The following is a 25,923-nucleotide window of genomic DNA, read 5'->3' on the forward strand; positions in this document are numbered from 1 at the left end:
TTTTCATCTCTTTCCTATGCTCTCTTCCTTTTTAAGTCACACCTATGGTTTATATAAAATACACTTTGAGTGTTCAGTTTAAATGATGGAGAGGACTGTCCTTATCTATTTGTAGCCAGAAACTGCTTCTTTGTTACTCTCTTCCTAGCACAGCATCCAAGACAAAGTAAGTGCCCTGTGAAACTTTGTTGAAGTGAAGCTTTGTTCTTCTGAGTCACTGCTAAACTCCAGGGTGGGATTCCAGTCCCTCAAATTGAGGTCAATACTTTGTTCTTAATAGAGCCTAGGCAAAACCTTGGTTATTTGCTATTTTTGTTTGTGCTGTTGTTTTGTTTTTTCCTTTTCAATTACTTGGTTGTGATTTGATACCTTGCATGGGTTGAAAAATGTAGTTGATTTTACTTTACTTTAAAACTTTTTTTTGATAGGCAAGAAGCAGATTTATTAATATCCTTTGTAAAGAGTTTACAGGGGCTTCCCTGGTGGCGCAGTGGTTGAGAGTCCGCCTGCCGATGCAGGGGACACGGGTTCGTGCCCCGGTCCGGGAAGATCCCACATGCCGCGGAGCGGCTGGGCCCATGAGCCATGGCTGCTGAGCCTGCGCGTCTGGAGCCTGTGCTCCGCAACGGAAGAGGCCACAGCAGTGAGAGGCCCGCGTACCGCAAAAAAAAAAGAGTTTACAGAAAATGGATCATGGGAGGATGGTCATGTCCCAGGTCTTGGATGAGTTCCTGGGACAGGCCACCAAGTGAGGGTCCTTGGCTTTGTGCAGGAAGAATTCAAGAGCAAGCCATAGTAAAGTGAAAGCAGGTTTATTGAGAGAGATACACATTCCACAGGCAGAATGCGATCTGTCTCAGAAGACGAGTGGCCGTAGTTGATTTCTTTTCTTTTTTGCGGCCATAGTTGATTTTATTGACTCTCATATAGCAAACAGGGTGTCTCACATTTAACAGATGCCTTCGTAATACCATTAACTAATGTAATTCAAGATGTATGATGAGTTACCAAAGACAAGTAAAATGCCTAATTCTGTTTTCCTTTCTCTGTGTGCATTTCCAACAGAGCTCTCAACCCCATTGATATCAAGTGCTGAGGAGACTCACAGATCTGAGCACCAAGAATTCAGGTCGGTCCTCGGCACATGGGCGTCAGCATCGTCTACTAGCTAGTAGGATGGAGACCACACCCTTAAATTCCCAGAAGGAGCTAACAGCATATGTGGATGGAGAAGACTGTCAAGGAAACAGTGTTCTACAGAGGGGTGTCCCTGTCCCCGGGGATAAGGCAGAGTCCAGCCAAATCTCGAATGGGTACTCGGCAGTTCCAAGCCCCAGTGCAGGAGAAGACACTCAGCATTCCATCCCGGCTGCCACCACCACCCTAGTGGCTGAGGTTCATCCAGGGGAACGGGAGACCTGGGGCAAGAAGGTGGATTTCCTCCTCTCCGTCATTGGCTATGCTGTGGACCTGGGCAACGTCTGGCGCTTTCCCTACATCTGTTACCAGAATGGAGGGGGTCAGTATCATGGGCTGCAAGCAGAGGCTGTGACCCAGGGGTGGTCTGTAGATCCTCTTGGGAGGCCAGAGGATAAATCATGTCTTTTCTGTCTTGTTTAACTGATAATGCATCTGGGAACATGGTTGTTAGCCTTTCAAGCTAGTCTAAAAGACACATCTCCAGTAAGCCAAAACTTTAAGTCAGCATATCTGTGGCTCTCTGGGTCATGAAGTTGAATGAAAGCCCTCCTGAACCTGACCTCACCAGATTTTCAGCATCATTAATGCTTCATCTGTGGAAGAGCCCCCTTCTCATCCCTGCATTATACAAGCCCTGCTCTCCTCCACGTGAGACATGGGGGAATGAGCATCAGCACTATGCTGAGTTCTTTCACTCCTGCTGGCTGGTTCTGCTCAGAAGAGTCCAGAGAGCTTAGATCTGTGAAAGGAAAAATTGGGAAGTGGCTCCACGTTCCCAGACCCTGCTGGGCCTTTGGACCCGTGTGAGGGCAGAGAGGGTGTCAGCTCAAGTCCACAGTCTTAAGTTACAATCTGGGCGTGATCCGTAGCTGAACCCAGCCACATTAATGCCAGCACCAAACCATATATGGATATGCCTTATAGCTCCTACAAGAGTGTTAGATTCTTGAGGCCAGAGACGATTTCTTGTTCCTCCTACTATTCCTAATGCCTACAGAGCAGTTTATTTGCAGATTATCAAAAATAGTAGCTGATTGTAGGCATAGATATGGGAGCCCCAGAGAGCAGAGCAGGTAGGTATGGGGCCTCTGTTTTGACAATGGACTTGCTATCAGAATAGGAAAAGGACCAGAAGTGGGAGTCAAATCTTTGTTTGTTTATTTATTTATAAAATTTATTTGGGTGCGCCAGATCTTAGTTGCGGCACGTGGGCTCCTTAGTTGCAGCTCATGGGCTCCTCAGTTGCGGCTCACGGGCTCCTTAGTTGCAGCATGCATGTGGGATCTAGTTCCCTGACGAGGGATCGAACCCACACCCCCTGCATTGGGAGCGTGGAGTCTTAACCACTGCGCCACCAGGGGAGTCCCAGTCATTTATTTTGACAGGAGCTCTGGCAACAGATTTAGGAGGGTAACTAAAATGAGGTTTGAGGGATAATTCGTTTGTGTCGCCTTCATTTCCTCCATGACCTGACACAGAGTTGCCTGGATCTGCTGCATCTTTTAAGGACCTGGGTCCATTCGGCAGCAAAGGCTATTCCGGGAGGGTGGGGGGTGGAGGGAGTGCCGGGAAGCCCAGCGTTCCTGGCCTGGGAGGGGCAGAAGTTGGAATCATCTTATCTCTAGTTTGGGAGGACCTGCCTGTAGCCTGAGCATTATATAAGGGGTTGGGTCACCGGTGATGTTTCCCCTACACTCATTCCCTACTGTAAAGCCAGTCAAGCAAACCCTTTGGACAAATGTCATCATGAGAATACAACATGGTTATTATTCTCAAGCCAGATTTACCCAGTGTGATTGTAAGTTAGATGAAACCTTTCTGAGTTGCACAGATTTCAGATTTCTAGGTTCAGAACACTTTATGGGAGGGAAAGTTATCAAGGAAATATCACAGCCGGCTCACCCTTTGGGCTGAAACTCAGGCTGCAGGTGAGCAATCCCCAGCACGGCATACCCAAATTCTGCCTCAGCCACAAAAGCCAGGAGACACCAGCATCTCCAGTGATGCAGCAGTTCTGCACTTTCTCATTCTGTAGCAAACTACCTGCAAATTTCAGCCACACCTGCAAATCTGGCTCAGGAGGGAGCATTCTGGCTCCGTGGAGTTATGGAAGTATAACCAAACATCAGTAGTCAAGTGTCTGGAGCCAGGGATACAGATGAACAAAGATACTAATTCAGTGATGTGCAGTAGTCAACAGACTATTGCAGCTGTTGTACAGGTTGTCACAGGAGATCTGTTTCAAGGGTCCCAAATGCTGGTCAATGTACTGGTTGCATCAGAATCACCTGGAGAACTTAAAAAAATCTTTGTTTTACTCATATCTGAAGCTTCTGCTTCAGGAGGTCAGGGTGGCTGTGTGTTTTTTTTTTTGGGTGTGTGTGTGTGTGTGTGTGTGTTTTTAAGCTTACCAGTGATTATGATGAGTGGTTGGGTTTGGGAACCTCAGTTCTCCTCAACCCTGTCAGTTTCTAGTGGAAGAAAAAGAGGCCCAGAGAGAAGGGTCCTCCAGGCAGTTAGAAGTGGAACTGGTCCTAGGGCCTCTTCTGTTGACTCCCAGACCCAGTTTCCTTCCCACGTACTCTTTGCCTCCTCCCAAACCTCACTTCACTGTGGAGCTCTGTCTACGACTACTTCTGGCAAAGGATTAAGACCAGGGGAGCACCGTGTGAGGTCACTCAGGAAAGGCTGGCTTCATGACTCTGGAGCATCAGATGGCTCTGTGTGTCCAGATCACTTGGGCTGTCCTGAGTCAGATGTGGGCAGGGAGTGAAACTGTCTTTTATCTGCCTCAGGGGCATTCCTCCTCCCCTACACTATCATGGCCGTTTTCGGGGGGATCCCGCTCTTCTACATGGAGCTCGCGCTGGGCCAGTACCACCGAAATGGATGCATTTCGATATGGAGGAAAATCTGCCCGATTTTCAAAGGTAACGGAAAGGCTTGGGTGGGTGAGTGGGTCCTCCTGGGAAGTGATGATTTCTATCAATGGGTCGAGCTGGACACCTTCTCTGGAATCAGTTAGGCCTTAGGTATCCCTGGGAGATAACTTGAGTAATTAAGGTTTTGACTGCTCAAGCAGTATGAGATTGTTAAAAGCAAAATAGAATAAATGGCAATTAAAAATAAACGAAATAGAAAAAGCATTAATAGCACATGTACACATTTTCTAAAACATGTAACTCTGCAAATACAAATAAGGAATCTACCATATTGCCACTTTTCCACTGTCTCCTGGAGTCTTTGGAGGATGAAATGAATGGCAGCCCCACCTTTAGCCCTCACCCGGGCTGCAGTGCCCCTGACGCCCTGCCTAACTGCTGGGCTGCCCTTGAAACTTGGCCTCCCTCACCCTCTCTCTCCCAGGGATCGGTTACGCCATCTGCATCATTGCCTTTTACATTGCCTCCTACTACAACACCATCATGGCCTGGGCGCTCTACTACCTCATCTCCTCTTTTGCGGCCCAGCTGCCCTGGACCAGCTGTAAGAACTCCTGGAACACTGGCAACTGCACCAACTACTTCTCCGAGGACAACGTCACCTGGACACTCCACTCAACATCCCCTGCAGAAGAATTTTATACGTAAGTGCATGTAAGCGAGGGGGTGGCCTGTTAGGGGCAGGCCACACCCCTGGGCTTTGGCTTCTTAGGAGGGAGGTGGGAGCCAGGGGCTCTTCACCTCTTGGCTGATGGATTTCTGAGAGATGAAGCTATCGGGGAGGGGGAGTAAATGTGAGTGAGGGAGTTGGGAGACCACCTTGTGTGCTCCACAGTCTGGGTCTCTGCGCCATCCCCCTCTTTTCTGTTGTGCCCAGGCCAGTCCCTACCTTCACATTCCAAAATTATTCCCCTGCATCAAAACTGCCCTTCTTCCTGGGCCCTCCTTGCAGCCAGCTGTCATGGAAGCAAAGCCTCCCACTACTTCAATAGTTTGAAACTACACAAAGAGTTTCTGGTTTCATGTATTCACTTAATACGTGGGATCTACCCTTTGGAAGAAGATGCCTGGAGTAGGCAGTTTTCTTTAATGCTGGAATTTCAGGCAATAGCAGCCCAAAGGGAGCTGTTTTGGGGTGGGGAAGGGACCCACTGCCCACACATACAAATCCTCATGCACCCAGAAGCCAGTCATGTTAGTCATTCATTGGGTCCCAGCCTAGGAAGGAGACCTGGAAGTCTGCTTTTGGGTCGAGCGCTCTTCCCAGGCTTGGTCGGCTTGACTGCCCTGTTCTCTCCTTCAGGATGGGCAGAGCCCCTCCCAGCTCTTCCCGAGGCTTGCTGACCACTTGATCCTTGCAGTACTGTGTCCGTTTTTCCTCTTGGTGTCCTCCCAGAGGTATCACACGCAGTATGCTCAGGTAACTGTTCAGACCACATCACTGGCCCTTCTTTCTCATTCACTCAGGCGCCACGTCCTGCAGATCCACCGGTCAAAGGGGCTCCAGGACCTGGGGGGCATCAGCTGGCAGCTTGCCCTCTGCATCATGCTGATCTTCACTGTTATCTACTTTAGCATCTGGAAAGGTGTCAAAACATCTGGCAAGGTGAGGAGGACTCTGGCTGCTGATCCAGGCCTACCAAGGGGCCCTGGAGGGTCTAACTCAGAATTCAGTGGCCTGGATAGCCAGAGACAGGGGGACATGTTTTCCTTTACACCAAACACATTCCATGATTTTCAGTGTCTCGTCACCAAATCGGTTAGAAAATTCTAGAAATGGGTCAATCCCAAGAACCATTATATGATTTTTTAAAAATTCCTTTAGCACGCTGGTAGTGTCATAACTAATAATAGTGGCAATAATTTACTGAAAACCCATCATGGACCATGTACAGTGTTTTGTATACACTGGCTACTTTGTCTCCTGCTAGGTATTTTCCCCATCTTACAGATGGGGAGTGGGTTTAGAAGTAGTTAGTACCAGCAAGCAGGGAATCAGATCCCTGTATGATTTTAAAGGCTGTGATCTTTCTGCCACCTTGCCTCCTAAAATTACAGAAAAAAAAAAAGGTAGATCTTCTTTCTTGGACGTTTTCAAGAATAAGACACCAGCATTCATGTGGTGATAACCTATGTTTCCTTCCTTACAGGTGGTTTGGGTAACAGCCACCTTCCCTTACATCATCCTTTCGATCCTGCTGGTGAGGGGGGCCACCCTCCCCGGAGCCTGGAGGGGAGTTCTCTTCTATTTGAAACCCAACTGGCAGAAACTCCTGGAGACAGGGGTAAGATAATGAGGAAAGCAGTGTGCACCTGTCTGTCTTTTTACTAACCGAAGCTAGTTCTCCGAATAGGACAGTAGGAACAACTGAAATTTGGGTTCAGCGGCAAGTCTGCAGTGATGCTTTAAACCAGAAATACAAGCATGAAAAGTACAGTTGAGGGGCTTCCCTGGTGGCACAGTGGTTGAGAGTCCGCTTGCCGATGCAGGGGACGCGGGTTTGTGCCCCAGTCTGGGAAGATCCCACATGCCGCGGAGCGGCTGGGCCCGTGAGCCATGGCCGCTAAGCCTGCGCGTCCAGAGCCTGTGCTCCACAACGGGAGAGGCCACAACAGTGAGAGGCCCGCGTACCGCAAAAAAAAAAAAAAAAGTACACTTGAGGCCACTGCGTTGGTTTATGGCTAAGTGATAGGAAGAGAACTCACATTTGTTTGCACTTGGTATGTGGGCAGCCCTGGAAGGAGCCCTGAGAAGCCTGTTTTTTGCCTCTGCATGTAGCCACATGGAGGGATGAGGGCGCTGGCCCCGCTGGTGCTCAGCGATGGCCTGGGTCTCGGCCCTGGCCCTTACCTCTGCTGTGTTGCAGGTGTGGGTGGATGCGGCTGCCCAGATCTTCTTCTCTCTCGGTCCTGGCTTTGGGGTCCTGCTGGCTTTTGCGAGCTACAACAAATTCAACAACAACTGTTACCAGTGAGTATCTGGGGCCCCCCAAACAAAGCTTGAAAGTGGAGTGAGTGTCAGTCAGCTGGTCTGGAGGAAAGCGATCAAACCGATGGCCTCAAACCTGGCCAGGCTTAGGCCACGTTGACACTCTGACCCTCAGGGGTGCCACAGGTGCCTGACCACTCACCCAGACCATAGCCTCACTCAGGGGTTGAGAGAGGCTCCAGGCCACTTCTGTTTTGTGAGATTCTCTATATGTCAGGAAAAATTAAGAAATTCCAAAGTAGGTTTACAGAAATCACAACATACATTCAATGTTTACATTTGACCTGTTAATGTATTTAACAACAAAAATTGTGATAATTTATTTATGTATATATATACAAAAAGAATAATGATTGAACTATTTTGACCAACATAGAATGCCATAATTTTTATGTCAAAATCTCATTTCAGAAATGTGACAAAACAGGGAGCATGGCGCCAATTATGATTTAAATATCACTCCTCATCTTTAGAGTTAACTTTGTCTTAATATTCTATCACAGATGGAATGTCCAGCAGTCTGATTGTGCTATTCGTAAGATAATTATAGAATTAATTTTTTTTAAGAAAAGGAATTTACATACACCCTAAGCAGTGTGGCCTTGCATTGGGACACCAGCCTAGAGTTGTATGATGAAGTCCTCTTTTAAAAGTGTCAGGATATCTTTGTGGCACTCTTATAACCTCATTTACACATAATGTCAAAAGTCTAAATCTGAGGTCTTCACAAATGTAAGGCCAAGGCCTCCTCCTGGCCCCCGCTGCAACTCAGGCCCTGCTTCAGAGCAAGCCTTGTTTGAAATCCAGAGGTCTGTGCTGTGCTGGTTTACAACAAAATCATCTCTTAAAACCATCCCTGACTGCTGTTCTCCCCATGCCATGCGTGGTGATAACAGCAGCTTGTGCTTCAAGGTAATGCAACCCGTCTGAGAGGCTGGGCCCTGGGAGGAGGGGAGGAGACACCTGGACAGGCTTGAAGTCCCTGTGAGCTCAGCCCACTCACCCTTGTCACAGCTGGAGACAGATGTTCCTTAGATTCCTGACTTGGAAATGTCTCAGGCCCCTTGGGTTTTCTGCTCCAGAGACGCCTTGGTGACCAGCGTGGTGAATTGCATGACGAGCTTCGTTTCAGGATTTGTCATCTTCACAGTGCTGGGGTATATGGCTGAGATGAGGAACGAAGATGTGTCTGAGGTGGCCAAAGATGCAGGTAGGACCTCGGGTTTTGTTTGGGTTCCTGGCTCCCACTGAATTGCTTTGCTGCTCTTTGGATCTTTACAAATATCTAACTTTTGCATTATTTCTAAATGTTCCTCTTAAAATTCTCAAAGGTTTTAGAGAAACTTACTGCCTTGGAAATTTCAACCCTTTCCATCGTGGTAATGGGGCAGCTCCCTCGGCACCCAGTACTGGGGCCTTGAATACATTTTGGGCTTGGAAATATGACTTGGATGATGGCTTTTAAAACTAGTGGGTTTGGGGGACTTCCCTGGTGGTCCAGTGGTTAAGACTCCGTGCTCCCAATGCAGGGGGCCCAGGTTCGATCCCTGTTCAGGGAACTAGATCCCGCATGCATGCTGCAACTAAAAGATCCCCCATGCTGCAACAAAGATCCCTCGTGCCGCAACTAAAACCCAGCGGCAGCCAAATAAAACAAACTAACTAAAAAACAGTGTGGGGCTTCCCTGGTGGCTCAGTGGTTAAGAATCCGCCTGCCAACGCAGGGGACATGGGTTCGAGCCCTAGTCCAGGAGGATTCCACATGCCACGGAGCAACTAAGCCTGTGTGCCACAGCTAATGAGCCTGTGCTCTAGAGCCTGCAAGCCTCAAGTACTGAAGCCCACTGGCCTAGAGCCTGTGCTCCGCAGCAAGAGAAGCCACCGCAATGAGAAGCCCGTGCACCGCAACGAAGAGTAGCCCCCGCTGGTCACAACTAGAGAAAGCCCGCACGCAGCAATGAAGACCCAACACAGCCTAAACAAATAAACAGATAGATAGCAATTCCTATTTAAAAAAAACAAAACAGAACAAAAAAAGTGTGTTTGGGTCCTGTGATGGGTCCAAGTCTAGTAAGCAAATGATTACTAATCCTTTGCAGAAAAATTAAATGTAGATGATGTAGCACTCTACTGTACTGTAAGGTTTCATGGAAAAAGGGTGACAGACGTTGAAGAAGAGGTTTTGGGATCTTGTGGATGGAGTCCCAGGGCTTTCTTGCAAACATACATCTGTCTTTAGCCCGACACGGTGCTCTGATGAACTCCATGCCCCAAACTAAGGGCGGCCTATCTAGTCCATGAGAGGTTGAAGACATGTCCCTCATACTATCAAAAAGGACTTCAAAATAGCTGGAGGTCTTTATTCCGAGGCCGCTAGATTCTTCTGAAATCAGTATAACATTTCCTACTGTTCTGGAGCTAAAGAGAGAGCTAAACGCTGTGAGACTTCAGAGATATATCAATCCTCATGTTGAAAAAAAAAAAGCACTGAATTATTATATAGCGGACACTCCAATTCATGTGCTCAGCTTTGCTAGTCTTGAGGTCTCAGGTTTGCTTCATTTCTCCATGTTGGTTGAGGGCGCATACTCTTCAAGGTGGATACTATTCCCTTCCTGCCTCCCAGGATGTCCAGGTAGGATGGTGTGGGGTGTGAGGAAGCATTTGGTACGTGTCCAACCCTGATTCACATGTAAGGTTTCGTGACAGGAGTTGTAATTGTTGGTGTGGCCAAGTTTCTCCTGAGACATCTTTGTAGGGCAGGTCTCAGCGACCACCTCCTCCTCTTTCCCGCTCTGTCTCAGGCCCCAGCCTGCTCTTCATCACATATGCGGAAGCCATAGCCAACATGCCGGCATCCACGTTCTTTGCCATCATCTTCTTCCTGATGTTAATCACACTGGGCTTGGACAGCACAGTAAGTGAATGGGGAGGGAAATCCGGCTCTCGGGAGGAGGGAGAAGGGGGGGGAGGAGGAGGGGAAGGAAGCTGTACCCATTCCTTCCCATCCTGGCCACCCCAGGCCATGTTGGCTGCTCCCTCTTGGTGCTCCCTCAGCCCCTGTTCACTTGGGTGCTTACTGCCCTCTAGTACATTAGAGGCATTCATGGGATATTGAGGGTAAAGTGCCAGGCACAGGCCAAGAGCTCAGCATATGTGAACTGTTGTGCACTCATTGTGCACTGTCCCTTGACCAGACTGGCAGCACCTGAAGGCCAGGGCAAGGTCACACTTGTGTCTCAGTGCCCTGCAGCCCAGCATTCATATCATTAGTGTGGAATGAGTCTCAGCTTTCAGTTGGCATTTCTGGTGCAACCAAAGTCTCCCCGAGATGCCTCACGTAAAGAAGTCCTGTCCATGTGCTATACTTTCTTTCCTTGATGTCCTAGGAATGGGTTCTAAATGACGGGGTAAAACAGAGAGATGTTTCCAGTGAGGGCCGGCGAGGGGGGGAACTGGTCACGATCAGCTTGACAGGTCACTTGGCAATTTAACCCCTCCGTTCTGTTCACTGTCCTAGAGGTAGCAGATTTGTCCCAAAGTCTACACAGTGACCATTTGTGTGCCCCTCTCAGTTTGCAGGCTTGGAGGGGGTGATCACAGCCGTGCTGGATGAGTTTCCACACATCTGGTCCAAGCGCCGGGAGTGGTTTGTGCTCAGCGTGGTCATTACCTGCTTCTTTGGATCCCTGATCACCCTGACTTTTGTGAGTACCAAAACCCTAAACTTAGAGTCAACCTCCCCTAGGGCAACAGAATGTTACAAGAAGCTGTTCCTTTCCATCCCACATGGTGCCCTGGCTTTGGGGCCAAAGGGAGAGAAGTTGTCACCGCTGTTAAAAAGTTAGTCATCAAGGAGAGGAAGAAAAGTTGTTTCTAGTGGCATCTGTCTGAAGAATCTGGGCGTGGGATCTGGAGGCTCAGCATTTTACAGCAAATCCAACTAGATTTAAGGCTTGACAGACTATCTGGAGGAAAACTAAGATGTGTCTTTTCAGTCTATTTCCAGTCCTTAGGGCTGCTTTCATAGGAATAGTGCCCTGATGTCCTGATATGCTGAACATCTGGAGGCTGGCATCTCATGTTTGTAATGTCACTTCATCTCCTCCAGAGAATTTGTAATGGTAAAGAAGTTAGACCTTCTCTAGTGATTTTATTTATTTTTTTGGGGGGGGGTAGCTTAGGCACATACTGTCAAACTGTAAATCAGGCATCAGATAGTACCCATAGGCATTGTAGGCGTGTATCCTTCTGACTCAAGGCAGATTTTGTAGATAAACATCTTCAAGCCATGACCCCAATGGCTCTGGAGCTTCAGCAGGGTTGTGGGGCCTTGAGTAGGACCCAAGGGATTTGTGAGTTAGGACAGAGGCAAAAACCATGACCACTGGGCCTGGTGTGTCTGGTATTGTAGATTTTCTGGGGTAGAATACACAGTAGGTATTCAGTAAATTGAAGAAAGTTGAAAACAGATCCAGAGGCGCTTTTGAGTTTGTCTTAAAGCTTAGTGGGGAGTGGAAACCAGACGAGTGACCTGTAGGGCGGGAAGAGGTGTGTCTGATGGGATGAAATCTTGCCCATCTGCCAAGGCCAGTCCAAGAAGTAGGCTCTGGGACACTTATGTTAGACCCAAGGAGAGAATTTTCCAGAATTATCCCAAGAAGTTCTTTTTGCTCCTGTTGTAAAGAGGAGGCAGTGCCTTAGAGGGCCTTTAACAGGGTTTGTGGTCTCATTTCCAGGGAGGGGCCTATGTGGTGAAGCTGCTGGAGGAGTTTGCCACGGGACCCGCAGTGCTCACTGTTGCCCTGATAGAAGCAATTGCTGTGTATTGGTTCTATGGTAAGATGCTCCCTTCCACTAGCTATGATCCTTCCTACACCAGCCCATATAGCCACCAGAATACAGAAGGGCCGATGTCGTCAGGGAAAAGCAGGCCAGTGTACAAGACGTCACCTGCTGCATCCCTTCTTCAAAAACAGGTCATCACTTCCTTCACACTCTGTGCAACAGACTGCCTGCACTCCTGGGAGGATGATTTTTTCTTCTGAGTTTATATGTTTACCCAGTGGAGACAGGGCTGAAGTGGTTCCCTATAGCTCATCCACAGTGGTTGCTTACGATCCTGACAGGCTCTAAGAATTGGACAGACAACAAAGAACTAGTGCACAGTGAATGCATTTGCAGAGTGTACAATATTCTGCTGTTACATAGAGTGGCCCCACTTTAAATTTCACAAACGAGCACTCCCTCCAGAGCCCTGAGACAGAGTTTAGGAGCTTATCTTCTAGGGAAGAGGCAAGAATGTTCTTGTTTGGATTATCTGTCTTGGTAAAGCCTCCAATTTACACCGCCCCCACCCCCGGCCCCCCAATCGTGGGATGGAATCTGATAAGGGTGAAACCACCAGGAGCGGAGAGAGAGCTGACACAGGTTCATGGGCAGGGATCCCAAGAGCCCCTGGGCGAGGATGAGGAGGGCACAGGCAATGGAAATGAAGAAAACCAAGTTCAGAGATGCCTTTCTTCATCTTTAAAATCAAGATGTGATTTCATTCTGAAAATATTTTCCTAGTTTCTATGATAGCAGAACAGCTTTAGCATGTGTGTCATTACACATAATATAAAGAAGGGGGGGCCCACATTTTGAGTTGCATGTAAGCCCCCCTTTTTTTTTTTTTGAAAGAAGTCCTCCCCACCTCCTCAGCACTTCGGAGGACCAAGTGCAAGGTGTGTGATGTTACAGACCTGCTGGGCACTTTAAGGGAAGCAACTGCAGAGCACCCTTGCTTCCCCTTGTCGATTTCTCCCCCAGTCCTCACTTCCATGCCAGTTAAGAAGAACCTTGATCTTGATCTGACATATGAATGTGCAACAGTGTGGTTAAAATTTTCTCTTCAAAGTTTCCAGCATATGGTTAGAGTCAGTCTCTGTCAAGTGGCTTCACCATTTTTAGACAAAATTCCACTTCCTTTTCTACAGTAACGATAAAATCAGATATATGCTGAAATCCTAGAAAGGCAGTGTGGGCACCAAGAGGGGGCTTTAGGTCCCTCCCCAGATGTCCACCAATCCTCCCACTCTGTGTAGAAAGAGCTTTGCTTACTGTAACGTGCATTTTTGTGACAAGTCCCCCATCTCACTTTCAGACCAGACTGGTGACCCCAAGCCCCTCCTTTGGAGAAACTCCTGAGCTGTTACTCTCTCTGAGAGTCAAGGGATAGGAGGACAGTCTAGCTCCTCTCTTGGTCAGTCAATCTCGTTCTCTTTTGGATGATTTTAGGCATCAATCAGTTCTGCAGTGACGTGAAGGAAATGCTTGGCTTCAGCCCTGGATGGTTTTGGAGGATCTGCTGGGTAGCCATCAGCCCTCTGTTTCTCCTGGTGAGTTGTCATTTCCCTTCTCCTTCTTGCCCTGGAGAAAGATTCACCCTCAAACACTCATAAAAAAATAAGTTTTATCGAAGTGTAACATATATATACAGAAAAGTGTGCAAATCACAAGTGTACATCTCAGTGAAATTCTATAAATTGAGCACCATTTTGTAGCTAAAACCATACCAAGAAACACATGACCAATACTTCACAAGCCCCTCTTGTGTCCCCTCCCAGTCACGTGCCCCCCATAGTTAACCACTCTTCCGGTTTCTGTCACATTATTTCATCCCTCCCCTGCTCTGTGATAATGACACATAATGTTCACTGAGTAGTGAGTGCCAGGCCAGACTTTACACTAAACTTAACACCCATTGCTGTTTCAACTCTCACAACAATTCTATGAAGTAGAGTTCTAGTTCCCCATTTCACAGTTTCAGAGAAATTGAGGTTTAGGGTCCAAGGTCACATGACAAGAACTATTCAAGGCCGGGGAAGTATTTACTGTGCTGCTCATGAAGGACCTAACAAGGGTCCTAGTAATTCTGTATTCATTTTCTTAAAGACCACCCCCACCCCCCACCAGGTTTCTCAGGTGTAGATCTAAGTCAAAAGTAGAATCCATTCATTGTAGAATGAGAGAGCTCAGCTCCAAGGGTTGCCTGTTTGCCAGGACGTGTTCAGTGCTGACTCCAGCCTTGCTGCGTGTGCCCCCACGTCCCTCCTGGTACCCGTCTGAAGGAGATGTTTGCCCAAAGATGGATAAGCACCATGCTAACATCCCAAGTGCACTCTGAGGTAGCCTGGGGTAAAGTGACTCCGTGCACATCAGCAGGGATTACTCTCAGTTCTTTCATTTATCTGTAACTTGATTTGGGGTGGGGGGAGCTTTTTGGTCTTTTAGAGCCAGAGACTGTTCCTTCAGTCCAGCTCCTGCTTATTAGGATATCTGGACCATCCATTTCATCATAGGACATGTATGCATCTGTGCCTTCCCCTTCTTTCAAAACAACCCTTTTTGCATTCTATTTTGACTTTCTCGGGGTAGTTCTTTTTTTTTTTTTTGCGGTACGCGGGCCTCTCACTGTTGTGGCCTCTCCCGTTGCGGACGGAGCACAGGCTCCGGACGCGCAGGCTCAGCGGCCATGGCTCACGGGCCCAGCTGCTCCGTGGCATGTGGGATCTTCCCAGACCGGGGCACGAACCCGCGTCTCCTGCATCGGCAGGTGGACTCTCAACCACTGCGCCACCAGGGAAGCCCTCGGGGTGGTGCTTTATTTTTTGTGCTTTTCTGTACCTGCACATCTCGATGTTAACCTATAAGATGGACAGCGTGCTCATTCTTGCCTCCATAATGCTGCACGTGTCTCTCTCCACCCCAGAATCCCTCCTTGACTTCCATTCCCCTGGACCCTGGAGGTTTCCAGAACCAAAGCCAACCTTTGCCCCAAGCAGCAGATACTCTCAGGGCCTGGGGGCTCTGGTGTGTGCTGTGGGCTCGTGTTCCTCTAGATCTTGGCCTGGTAGTTCCTTATTACCTTGTCAGCTTGCTGTTGCTTTTTTGGTAAATTTAAAACAATGTATTTTTAAATCCAGAAATTTTAGTTGTTTTCAGTGAGAGGGTTGGTCTGGATCACTAATCTGCCATTAGTAGAAGCAGAAGTCCTGACATAAATGGGTTATTATATTGTTACCAGTGCTTCTTGATAATCTACTTACATCTTTTCATTTGTTTTTCAAAGGAAGGAGAGATATTGGATTAGTTCCCTGAGGGAAGAAGCCATGTTTGTTTGTTTGTCTACTTTCATATTCTCCACACAGGGAGGGAGTGATGTTCAGGGCTGAGACTCAGGAAAGGCAAGCAAGGCACTCATCCTGGATGTAAAATTTCCGGGGGTGCCAAAAAACTCAGTGGTCAAGATAAATACTACTTTTTTTTTTTGGCTGCATCGCGCAGCTTGTGGGATCTTAGTTCCCCAACCAGGGACTGAACCCTTGCTCCCTGCAGTGGAAGCATGGAGTCTTAACCACTGGACTACCAGGGAAGTCCCGATAAATACTATTTTTATGCAGTAGTTTTTAAAAATCAAAATTAATGCAAAAAAAATCCCTGATGAACAAAATACCAACGTTTTAAATAAATACGGGATCCAACCATATACTTGCATGTCTCACTTCACTCACCTTGCCCTAATCTGGCCCTGTCAGAGCTTGTCTTTTTAAAGTATTGCACTAAAATATTATATTATTATTATTTCTTGATTACTGAAATTCTGACATCCTCTTAAATGTTGTGCCCAAGGTGAATATCTCATATGCCTTACCCTAGTCCTGGCCCCAGGCTTTTAGTATTTTCATTTCTGTGGTTGTCTGGCAAACTGGGTGAACTCCTGGTGTACAGCCAATGAGTTTCCGTGCCCAGCAAAACCCAGGTACAGATCTGGGTTCAGGGACATGACATAATTCCTGTGAAGTTCACTCTACTCACTTCCTCTAAAGGTAAGTGCTCCAGGGCCCAATTAAGAGGAGGCAAATCTGTCTTCACTTCTGGGTTTACTTAACAGATCCCCTGCTTTGGGCTTTAGGTAAACAACAAGTAGCTTACTAAAAGTATTCTTTTTCACTGAAGCCAAGTTATAAAAAAGAAAAATAACGTATATGAGCAAGAGGAGGTGGGGATGTGTGAGGAGGTGTCTGGAGCAATACTTAGTGGCCACAGTGAGAGCTTGAGGCCTCCCTGAACTGCATTAGGTTTCACACACCTGACATCAAGATGAGACGAGTTACAGCAGGGATGGCTCCTAACCAGACCCCACCTTTCCCTGTTTCAAAATTACCTTTCTCAGTAGCCGGGTCTGGGGCTGAGGAGAGTCTGTCCAGAGAAAGGTTTGCGATTGGCTGGGCTCCTGTTTTGAAAGCTTCCTCCTGGACTTAGGATAACACTGTTCTGAAGATGAATGTGTGTTTAACAATTTCCCATTTTATTATGTGAAGAGAAAGAAAAAAAAGATATAAATAGATGTTTAAGCCCACAAATAATTTACATTACTGTCTTCTTTATGACTATGAAATAATAAGATAAAATTAAATCAAGAGCAATAACGATTTCAGCACAGCGGTTACTAGGCAAAAACTGGTATTTACGCTGTCTCTGGAAACCAAACTGAAATAAGAAAACTCATAAACCGAGTACTGGGAGCACACCATGGAATTTTTCTTGGTCGGAATCTTCACTGAATTTTCACATCAAAAGTGTATTGAGCTGCTTTTTCCTTCCATTATTCTTTTCATTACAAGGGCCTGTGGCAGGCAGTCATTTATTATCAAGATGCCTCACGGCAGAGCCATCCTTGTTGAAATCCCAGTTCTTAGCCTGGGTTAATGCAAGGAAAGGGGGGAGAAGGAGAACTTACCTAGGAGCCTGAGTCTTCTCCAGGTCTTGAGAACCTTATTACGTCTCCTGGACCTAGGTACCTTCCATCTTACCAAAAACAATCACCGCAGAGAAACGCAGGAGGAAATGAAAACAAAACAGAAAGAAATATGAAGCCCTAGGACTGGCAGGAGCTATGGAGAGGTCTCCCAGTTTATTCCTCCACTGTCTCACAAATCGGGCCTGAACCACTCCTGATGGATGCGTCTCTTCTCCTTTGCCCTGAAAGGGGCGCTGTAACCTCCCTAAATAACCTTCTGAGGCCTTGGCATCCCCACTGTAGGGGCTGAGGTGGGGGTAGGGAGGAAAATCAGGATAAGCCCCTAACCGCTTCATTGTTGGCAGCTGAGGCACAGAAATTAGTGACTTCTTTGTGTCAGAGTTCAATCTAGGATATATCACACTTAGGCAATTTCATGAAAGTGTCTTAGCTTTAGTGTTCAATGTTTGTGGTACATGGACTGTCTCTGTGTGGATAGCGTGAAAAAATTTTAATGTTTCTTGGAATTTCTGTTTTAGTTCATCATTTGCAGTTTTTTGATGAGCCCACCACAGCTACGACTTTTTCAGTATAATTATCCTCAGTGGAGCATCATCCTGGGTTACTGCATAGGAACCTCATCTTTCATCTGCATCCCGATGTATATAACTTATCGGCTGATCATCACTCCAGGGACACTTAAGGAGGTATGTGCTAGTGTGTGTGTGTGTGTGTGTGTGTGTGTGTATGTGTGTGTGTGTTCAGATTGGTAACTGTTTGGGGAGAAAAGGGTTCTCTTCTTATGCTCTATTCAAAGGATGTTAAGTCCACCACAAGAATTCATCAGGAGGCTCTTAGTCTTATATAATTATATAACTATACCGTCGTGTAGCCTCTAATAGCTGCCACTATCACCTTAAGGCATCTCCCATAAGCCACAAGTACAAAGGCGAAAGAGTGAGCTGGCCAGGTGGATGCACCGTAGCACACAGCTTGGTGTATAGCATTCTAAACATATCAGAAAACTGCTTTGCCTCCTGCATGGCATTGGGCATGCACATCAGATCAGTGGTGTCTGGAGCAATAACGCAAATTTGATTTAAGTGGATTTAAATTAAATCCACTTGGTTTAAGTGAAGATTATGATGGAAAATGTCTGTGGTCATTTTCTAACAGCAGTGTGACAAGGGCTTTTTTTAAAAAAATTTATTTATTTATTTGGCTGCGTTGGGTCTTGGTTGCTGCACGGGGGCTCTCTCTAGTTGCAGCGAGTGGGGGCTACTTACTCTTCGTTGTGGCGCGTGGGCCTCCCGCTGCGTTGGCTTCTCTTGTTGCGGAGCACAGGCTCTAGAGCACAGGCTTCAGTAGTTGTGGCTCGCGGCCTCCAGAGCGCAGGCTCAGTAGTCGTGGCACACAGGCTTAGTTGCTCCACGGCATGTGGGATCTTCCCAGACCAGGGCTCGAACCCACATCCCCTGCATTGGCAGGCGGATTCTTAACCACCGCGCCACCAGGGAAGCCCTACAAGGGCTGTTTTGAAAATCACTAAATAAGGGTGTTGCAACAATATCGTAGTTTTAGTTCAAGTCACTGGAATGAAAAAAAAAGTTGCCATTTTAGCAAGATTCATGTCAGTAAATGAATAATGTGCTGTAAAAATTTCAATAACAGAATCTTACAATTTGTATAAGATTGTATGTATTTTAAAGCATCTTCATGTAGACTATTTTATTTTATTATCAAAATACTTTGTGAGGTGGATGGGCAGGTATCATTAGCAGACAAAGATACTGAGTCTGGGAATAATGCTGCTCATAGTTTCCTTATTTCAGTGACTTGTCCAGGGATACACAGTACAGGGAGGCTCAGAATCCAAGTCTTCTGGTTTTTGGTCCAATGCTCTTTCATGTTTAGGTGCAGCTTCTCTTTTGTGTCCTCAGGGTACTAATAGTTTGCTAATGTAGAAATTGGCTCTAGAGGTTAGGGAGAGATGAGTTGCCACTTTTCATCCTGTACTGACAAGAGTTAGTGTTCAGGCTGCCAGGATTCCTAGCAATGTTACCAGAATCGAAAATGCTTGGGTCATTACTTGTTTGGTTGTGTTTCTTGCCATAGTAAGGTTACTGTGGCAGTAGAGCCTGAAGGAGCGGCCACTTAGAAGTCTGTGGGTGGGTGCTTTTGTAGGAGACAAGCTCAAAGGTGAAGAGTGGTATTTGGGGGAGAGCTAGAGGGACCTGTGCTCTATAATGACCTGAGAGCATAGGTGGGCTAGTCTACGGACTCTTAGAAGCAAAACTTAAATATCAGATCATCATACTCATCTTCCTAAAACATTTCACAAGAAACACGAAGCAAGAGAACGTGAGGCCATTAAACATCATCTCTTTTCTAAGAACTGAGATTGCTTCTTTTTCCAAACAGAAAAACTGAATTCTAGGTGAACAGAATTAGTAACTCTGCCAGGAGTTACTAATTTTCTACACCCAAAACAGTCCTATCACAACCTCATCCCTCCCAAAGGGGCTTGGACTCTGGTGTTGCCTGAAATACACGCTCAGACAAGAGTCATTGTACTTGCTCCTTCAGGTTGTCCTTTATGGCAGTCATGATAGTCCACTGGCCCAGCTGACTCAAACCCAGAGTCCAAGGTCAGGGGTGGGAACTCTAGTTAGGTTAATAAATTTCAGTATTCTTTGGTCACAGACTGTACCTCAAGTCTTGACCATCTTTCTTGCAAATTCCCCGTTAGCCACAAGGAAATGCCACCCAACGGTGTATAATTAACAGAGCTCAGATCCATTAGTAGTAGAGGTAAGGCCGATTGCAGGGCCATGTTTGTCATAGGCCACCAGATGGGAAACAGTGGGTTACCAGGAAGCATCATGATATAGCTGGTCAAGGGGGACTAGGAGGGAAAAGACTATGGCAAGTCATTTACCTGCTCTGGGCCTTAGTTTCTTCATCTTTAAAATGTGCTCATTGAATTGGATTAACATTTCCAAAGTATGTTTTAAGGAGTAGTAGTAGTTCCACGGGATATGAGTAAGTGTTACTGCTGGGGGAAAAAGGTTACGTGGTCAAATAATTTTGGAGAATGCTGGATTAAGGCAAGGTAAATAGGTCTCTTTACTACAGGATTTCTCAAAAGCCTTAACACGCCTATGTGCATGCTTAATTTCTGATAAGAATAAAGCATGCCATGTTTTTGCCAAGCACCCCAAGGGACTAAAATTTTTTGTGAATACCAGACTTGATGGTCTTGAACATTCTATCTATGAGGGAGGGAGAACTCATATAAAATTTTGGTATGGTTAAAAAGAAAATAAGTAAATTTCTTAACTCTTCTGGGCCCTAGCCATATACAAGGCTACAGTTTGTGGAGTGAGCCACCACTTACTCACCTGTAATTTGGAGGCTATCATGTGCATCTGCAACCTGGAAGTCTCAAGGTTGGAGTCATCAACTGGATTAGGTCACTGCCCCCAGAAGCCCCTAGTAACCTGCACAAAGACACTGGGAAGATGGTCCCTAATAAGTAAGCATTCATGAAGATGGCAACAGTGATCCATTGCTTAGATGATTGCCTTGCAGAAGGCCAGGGACTGGCAAATTTTGAGAGCGATAGTAACGTGGCAACTGGAATGCTGCTGAAATATGGAAGACGAAGGTGGACCTGGCATTTGGGGAGATCAGCAGCCAGAAGGGCAGGAGAATGGGCAGGTGGGGGCTAGGGCACAAAAGCCAAATGTTCTACTTTACAGTGTTGTTTACTGTGGGTCTTGCCTCCACCCTAGTTACAGTGATGTGTCCAGTTCCCAATTAGCAAGGCCTAATTCTCCTTAATCAATTATGGGTTACAGATTCATCTGTGGGAAAGGACGGTTTGTGAAATTTTGCTTTCTATGACTTGACATGTCCAGGTAGTTGATGAGCACTGCAGCAACTCGTTTTTAAATGGATTTCCAGTGTGAGATTTTAGTTCTTGAAATATTAAGGTCATTAGAAACACAACATGTACAATTTTGTGAACTTCATTACCTATGAGAATGGGAACTTTTAAAATTCCATAGGCCCTGCTCCCTAAAGAAGAATCAACCCCCAGAACCAGGAAATAAAAAAAACTGAAGGGGACTACATACTTCTTCAATCCAAAATAAAAAGGACAAGTAGCAGAGCTTCACCTAAAATCAATAAATCAAAATATGCTTTCAGATCCAATTTTGCCTTGCTCACCATATGTACAGACTTTTGGCATCAAAGAGTTTACTGAGCAACTTACTTAACAAAGATTTTCTTCTACGCTTCTGCAGTGCTCCCCACATCCCTGAGCTGCTTCGTGTCACTGATGCTAAGTTTTGCAAGGCAGGCTGTATATTTCATACCCAAGCCCAAGCATATTTCAGATCTGTCCCAAAGCTTCTGTGTACCTCAGCTGTTTCTAAAGTAAAAATTCTCAGCCTTTTCCCTGTGCTAAGTACTACATCAACATGAGATTGCTTTACGAATGATGATTTAAATGGGCACATCTTTTAAAATTTAATTATGTAATAATTTGCACCCTTGTATGAACTAACCAGTGCTCCTTAACAGGTAAATTCATTAAATCAGTAACATCCTGGCTGTTACAGTAGCTGATGACACTGTGCACTGTGCCTGTAGCATGTATGCAGGCACAAGGAGCATGGCTGAGGTGGGGGGAGCCAGAATCCAGAGCTCACTTTGCTTCCCAAGCCCTGTGGGCCACATGAAGCCTCCTCTGACAAGAGAAAAGGATGCCCTTTCCCAGGCCATCAAAGGCATGTTACAGGCCAGCAGAGGTTCTATTGAAGGTCCATCATTTCTCCCATTAGTGTTATGATGACTTTCTTAATTAGTTTACAGATGCTTATATAGTTCCTGAATATGCCATTTTTACCCATATTTGAGAACAAATAAATTGCAGATTCCTTTCTTAAGGAAAGTCAGTAAGACTATTCCAATTTACTATTAAATGCCATTTAAATGCTACTTAACCTTTGTATTAATATTGAAAAAAATTTTAAACTGTTAAATTATAAGAATATTTATAACATCATGTTTTCTTCCTAACAGCGTCTTATTAAAGGTATCACTCCAGAAACACCGACAGAAATTCCCTGTGGGGATATCCACTTGAACGCTGTGTAAAACATCAATGAAAGGAAAATGGCTTCCCAACAAGCTCTTCCTCCAGTTCTGACAAGTCACACCTCGCCTTCCCCCTCTAAGTCAATGAGCTGCCAGCTAAGCCTGCCGATGGAAGGGCCTTCTTCATAGAGACACAGTCCCAAAAGACTATGGTGCCCAGACTCTTATGGCCTCCAGCCACTTATTGCTGTGAAATCTCCCAGACATGTTATCATGTTAGACTCTGTGATGCAGCTGAAGTGGACTGCGTTGGATGTGGGAGGGTGTGTATGGAGGTGATGAAAACCACAATGTCGTCAGTTAGGATTAGGTTTAGGATCAAGTCTGTGAAAGTCTCCTGTATCATTCCTTGTTACGATCATCAGTATTTAACATCGTTTGCTTCCAAAGGTTTCACTGTTCATGAATGCATAAACCATTTAGAAGAAAACAGGGATACTGTCTTGCTAGCCATATATTTCCTGAGTAGCATAGAATTCTACTATAGCTGGAATCTACTAGAACCCTGTAACCTGTGTACTGCTCTGGAGTCAGGAGAGGAAGATGTAAGAAGCTAAGCTGAAAAATAATGTGTACATGTGAGCATGTGTGTTTGTGTATACTGTTGTTCCAGTGTATCCCTATCTCCATTCTAATACTTTGGGCCCATTACAAACTTTATGAATTTCCTCTAGTTTTTCTTACATTAACAAATTCCACCTACTGAAATTTGTATGTATGTTATTATTTGAAGGGTATAATTACTACAACACACTCTGCCACCCACTCCTTTTCCAATGAACTTTAGCCCATACATCTTCCTTTATGGGCCATGCTTTAGTATTTCTTGCACTTCACTGCCATCTTCTTGTCTCTCTCTGCTAAACATTCAGGATAATGTTCCACAGGCAAATCTGGCCTATTTCATTAGTCACTGTGGCTTGGCTATGAACTACTTTGAAGATGAATATTGATAAATGCATCTTCAGTGTTCAGTTGACTATCTGGTTTAAGCTCTACTTCAAGTGACTCAGTTTAACCATTAAGGTTACTTGGCTTTGTGAAGAGTGGATAAATCAAATTTTCACAGAGTGTAGAGCTCTGGTACCCTGACCTAAACCAAGGTCATCCTCAACCCAAAAGTAATTGGAGAATCTGGGTTAGCCTTAAATGAACCTCCTCCCAACCCCTTGACCCTTCCTGGTTGGCTACCAGGATACTGAGCCCTCCAGATAATTTTCAAGACTGAGTCTAAGTAAGCCTGATTGGAAAAGGGTCAGTTAAGTGAATAACCTTACATGCCACATAAAACCCTTAATACAGATCAAGTATATTTGACCTTCAGTGGCTTGGGACTCTCAGATGCATAGGTAGAGAAGCAAATTTTACCTAGTAGTGTGAGATTTCCTTACCAAAATCTTAAAGGGAGTAAAGCCTAGTCAATGATAAAAGGACTCAATGATCTGGCCCCATATCACATCAGTCCTCTATATAAATCTAACTTAATCCTAACCTTATAGAAAGATCTATATAGCAGAAGCCTAGTTTAATCCAATTATAGAGCTTCCTCCCTTGGCTTCCTTTCCCCAACAATATTCCCTGGCCATCTTCCTGTATTCCCCCTACATTCTTCTATTGCTGATTCTTTGCTTTTCCTAGCAGAATATTTTCCTCATAGATGTTAGCTGCTGAGAAGTTTCCCAAAATATTAGAGGAAAAGAGAGGGGGATTTAAAAATGACTCTTAACTGACCTACCTTCATTATCTTCACTCTTTCATTCCTTCCTGCTACCTCATGTCTTCTCTTTGCTTTCTAGCATGCTGAAAGGAGAGAGGTTATATAAGTGGCAGCATATTCAGTAGTAAACAGCTTTGCAAATTTAAGAACTTGCTTTATAAATATATTCAGATATGTATTCTCCCCATCCCACACACACTTATGCATTTTCCAAAGATATCATTTTTTAAAAAGCACTTTTTCAAACAAAGTTTTGTCAAGCCAGGTGTTATACAGGTGTTTTGAAAAGTTTTCAAATGTCACTAGACAGGAAAAAATTCAACATCTCTCCTCAGCATAGTTTGCATTTACTTGACCCCTATTTATCAATACTATACCATGGATTTTTTTTTAAGGAAAACTTGAGTTGGTAAATGGACTTTAAAATAATCTTTTAAAGACCTTTTACATCTAATGTAGCATTTACATAAAAGTAAAAACTAAAAATGGAATGAATTGTAAAGTTAAGTACTGAAGTTAATTTTTTTTCTGTGATTTTATTAGTGAGAAATACCTGAGAAATAGGCAAGACACAAGCAAAGGCATGGAGGCAGTTCAGTTGATTGAGGTTGTTCCTATATGTTGACATGTAATGGAGTCCAAAGAATTCATCTTTATTCCAAAAAACTTGCAACCCATTTAAAACTTATTCCATTTGTTGTGTGGAATGCATATGACTTGTAACCTAAATTCATTGCCCTGGCTGCCCCATGTAGAGATGAATGCAAAGACCCCAACAAACCCAAAGTCAATGTATTAGCTCCAAAATCAAACAATCACAATCAAACCAAATAATGAATCTCAAATTAAGGCAAAAAGTTATTCTTGAGATGAGTCACTCTCTCATCGTCCCTGCTTTTTAGGAAACTTGTTAATTTGGTGCCACCAACCTCAATATTTAAGTGTAAGTATGAATTTCCATTTAATTCACCCACCCCACCCTGACCCCTTAAAAGGGAGATTATTCTCCTAGAATTAGAACCATATTCTTTTGATAATTAGGAAAGGCTGACCTGATACATTGTATCTGTTGTATAACTGATTTGGAGGTCACTGTCAAGCAAAGCTTAAAACCATGGAATGCAGTGGCTTAACTGTGCTGTTCTTACACATTTTAGACAATGCTTAGCTACCCAGTGGTACAATCCACACCTGGTTCCTTTCATAGCATGTCTCTTTGCTCATAAATCAACATCTGGTGCTTAAGATATCATTAAATAAGGCAGTATTCAGAAGGCATTTTCTACCCTCCCTTTTTTCTTTTATTGTCAGAGATGGATGGGGAAGTGAAATAGCAGATTCCTCAGAGAGACTATACTACAACCTGTCATCCCCATAAAGCAATAAAAGCAAAATAGTCCTATGCTAAGTGGAAGAAGTTGTATACTTTTTTTTTTTTTTTTTTGCGGTACGTAGGCCTCTCACTGTTGTGGCCTCTCCCGTTGCGGAGCACAGGCTCCGGACGTGCAGGCTCAGTGGCCATGGCTCACGGGCCCAGCCACTCCGCGGCATGTGGGATCTTCCTGGACCGGGGCACGAACCCGTGTCCCCTGCATCGGCAGGCGGACTCTCAACAACTGTGCCACCAGGGAAGCCCAGAAGTTGTATACTTTAAAGTCATCATTATTTAAAAACGCAAGGAGAGTTACACAAAAGGCTCTAAATTAGGAAGGGGAACTTAGAAAATGCTTGCTTGAGAAGTATGTTAGAGACTGAAATTTATAAATCCAAATATGGAAAGAAACCCATTAAGACAGGGAATATTCTTACACTGTGGAAAGCTTTCCTGGTCCACTTGAAACATTCTGAATTCTTTTCTTCAATATCAGAGATAAGTCTGATATTTATTAAAATTTGTCATGTTCAGTTCCATGGAAGGACTATTTTAAAAGCTCTAAATCTTTTTTTCTTACTTTTTATAGTATCACCTCTTCCCCTCATTGCTTAACTGTCTCTAAATTTCAATGATAGGACAATATTTTAAAGTTCAGATAACTACATTTAGAGGCAGAAACAAACCTAGCTAATTTCTCTACTTTTCTTGGGATCTGGAATTTTCTAAAGGAAGGTGAGCTTAAGTTTTATT

At 45.1% G+C, this 25,923-nt stretch overlaps 1 protein-coding gene and 1 long non-coding RNA gene across 3 annotated transcripts in view; one reads left to right on the top strand and one right to left on the bottom strand.

The window, feature by feature from the left end:
- SLC6A4 (solute carrier family 6 member 4) overlaps positions 1 to 22,789 on the top strand; it is a 35,590-nt gene extending 12,801 nt beyond the window's left edge. The window contains exons 2-14 of the mRNA XM_067715451.1: positions 1,066 to 1,519; positions 3,996 to 4,130; positions 4,567 to 4,786; positions 5,610 to 5,748; positions 6,293 to 6,427; positions 7,010 to 7,113; positions 8,214 to 8,341; positions 9,936 to 10,048; positions 10,707 to 10,838; positions 11,871 to 11,970; positions 13,411 to 13,511; positions 17,455 to 17,622; positions 22,007 to 22,789. Of these exons, the coding sequence (XP_067571552.1) occupies positions 1,177 to 1,519; positions 3,996 to 4,130; positions 4,567 to 4,786; positions 5,610 to 5,748; positions 6,293 to 6,427; positions 7,010 to 7,113; positions 8,214 to 8,341; positions 9,936 to 10,048; positions 10,707 to 10,838; positions 11,871 to 11,970; positions 13,411 to 13,511; positions 17,455 to 17,622; positions 22,007 to 22,081 (1,893 nt within the window). The 5' untranslated portion in view covers positions 1,066 to 1,176 and the 3' untranslated portion in view covers positions 22,082 to 22,789. The remainder of the gene's footprint in view (positions 1 to 1,065; positions 1,520 to 3,995; positions 4,131 to 4,566; positions 4,787 to 5,609; positions 5,749 to 6,292; positions 6,428 to 7,009; positions 7,114 to 8,213; positions 8,342 to 9,935; positions 10,049 to 10,706; positions 10,839 to 11,870; positions 11,971 to 13,410; positions 13,512 to 17,454; positions 17,623 to 22,006) is intronic.
- LOC137212264 (uncharacterized) lies at positions 12,678 to 25,235 on the bottom strand. Of its 2 annotated transcripts, XR_010937422.1 has the most exons (4): positions 23,817 to 25,235; positions 20,317 to 20,428; positions 19,854 to 19,970; positions 12,678 to 18,505 (listed from the first exon to the last, which is right to left on the bottom strand). It is a non-coding gene; the product is annotated as an uncharacterized lncRNA (long non-coding RNA). The 2 variants fall into 2 exon arrangements; XR_010937421.1 differs by lacking the exons at positions 19,854 to 19,970; positions 23,817 to 25,235 and having other exon boundaries at positions 20,317 to 22,011.
- Positions 25,236 to 25,923: the final 688 nt, after the last annotated feature.

Source organism: Pseudorca crassidens, chromosome 19 (assembly GCF_039906515.1).
Source record: "Pseudorca crassidens isolate mPseCra1 chromosome 19, mPseCra1.hap1, whole genome shotgun sequence".
Lineage (NCBI taxonomy): Eukaryota > Metazoa > Chordata > Mammalia > Artiodactyla > Delphinidae > Pseudorca > Pseudorca crassidens.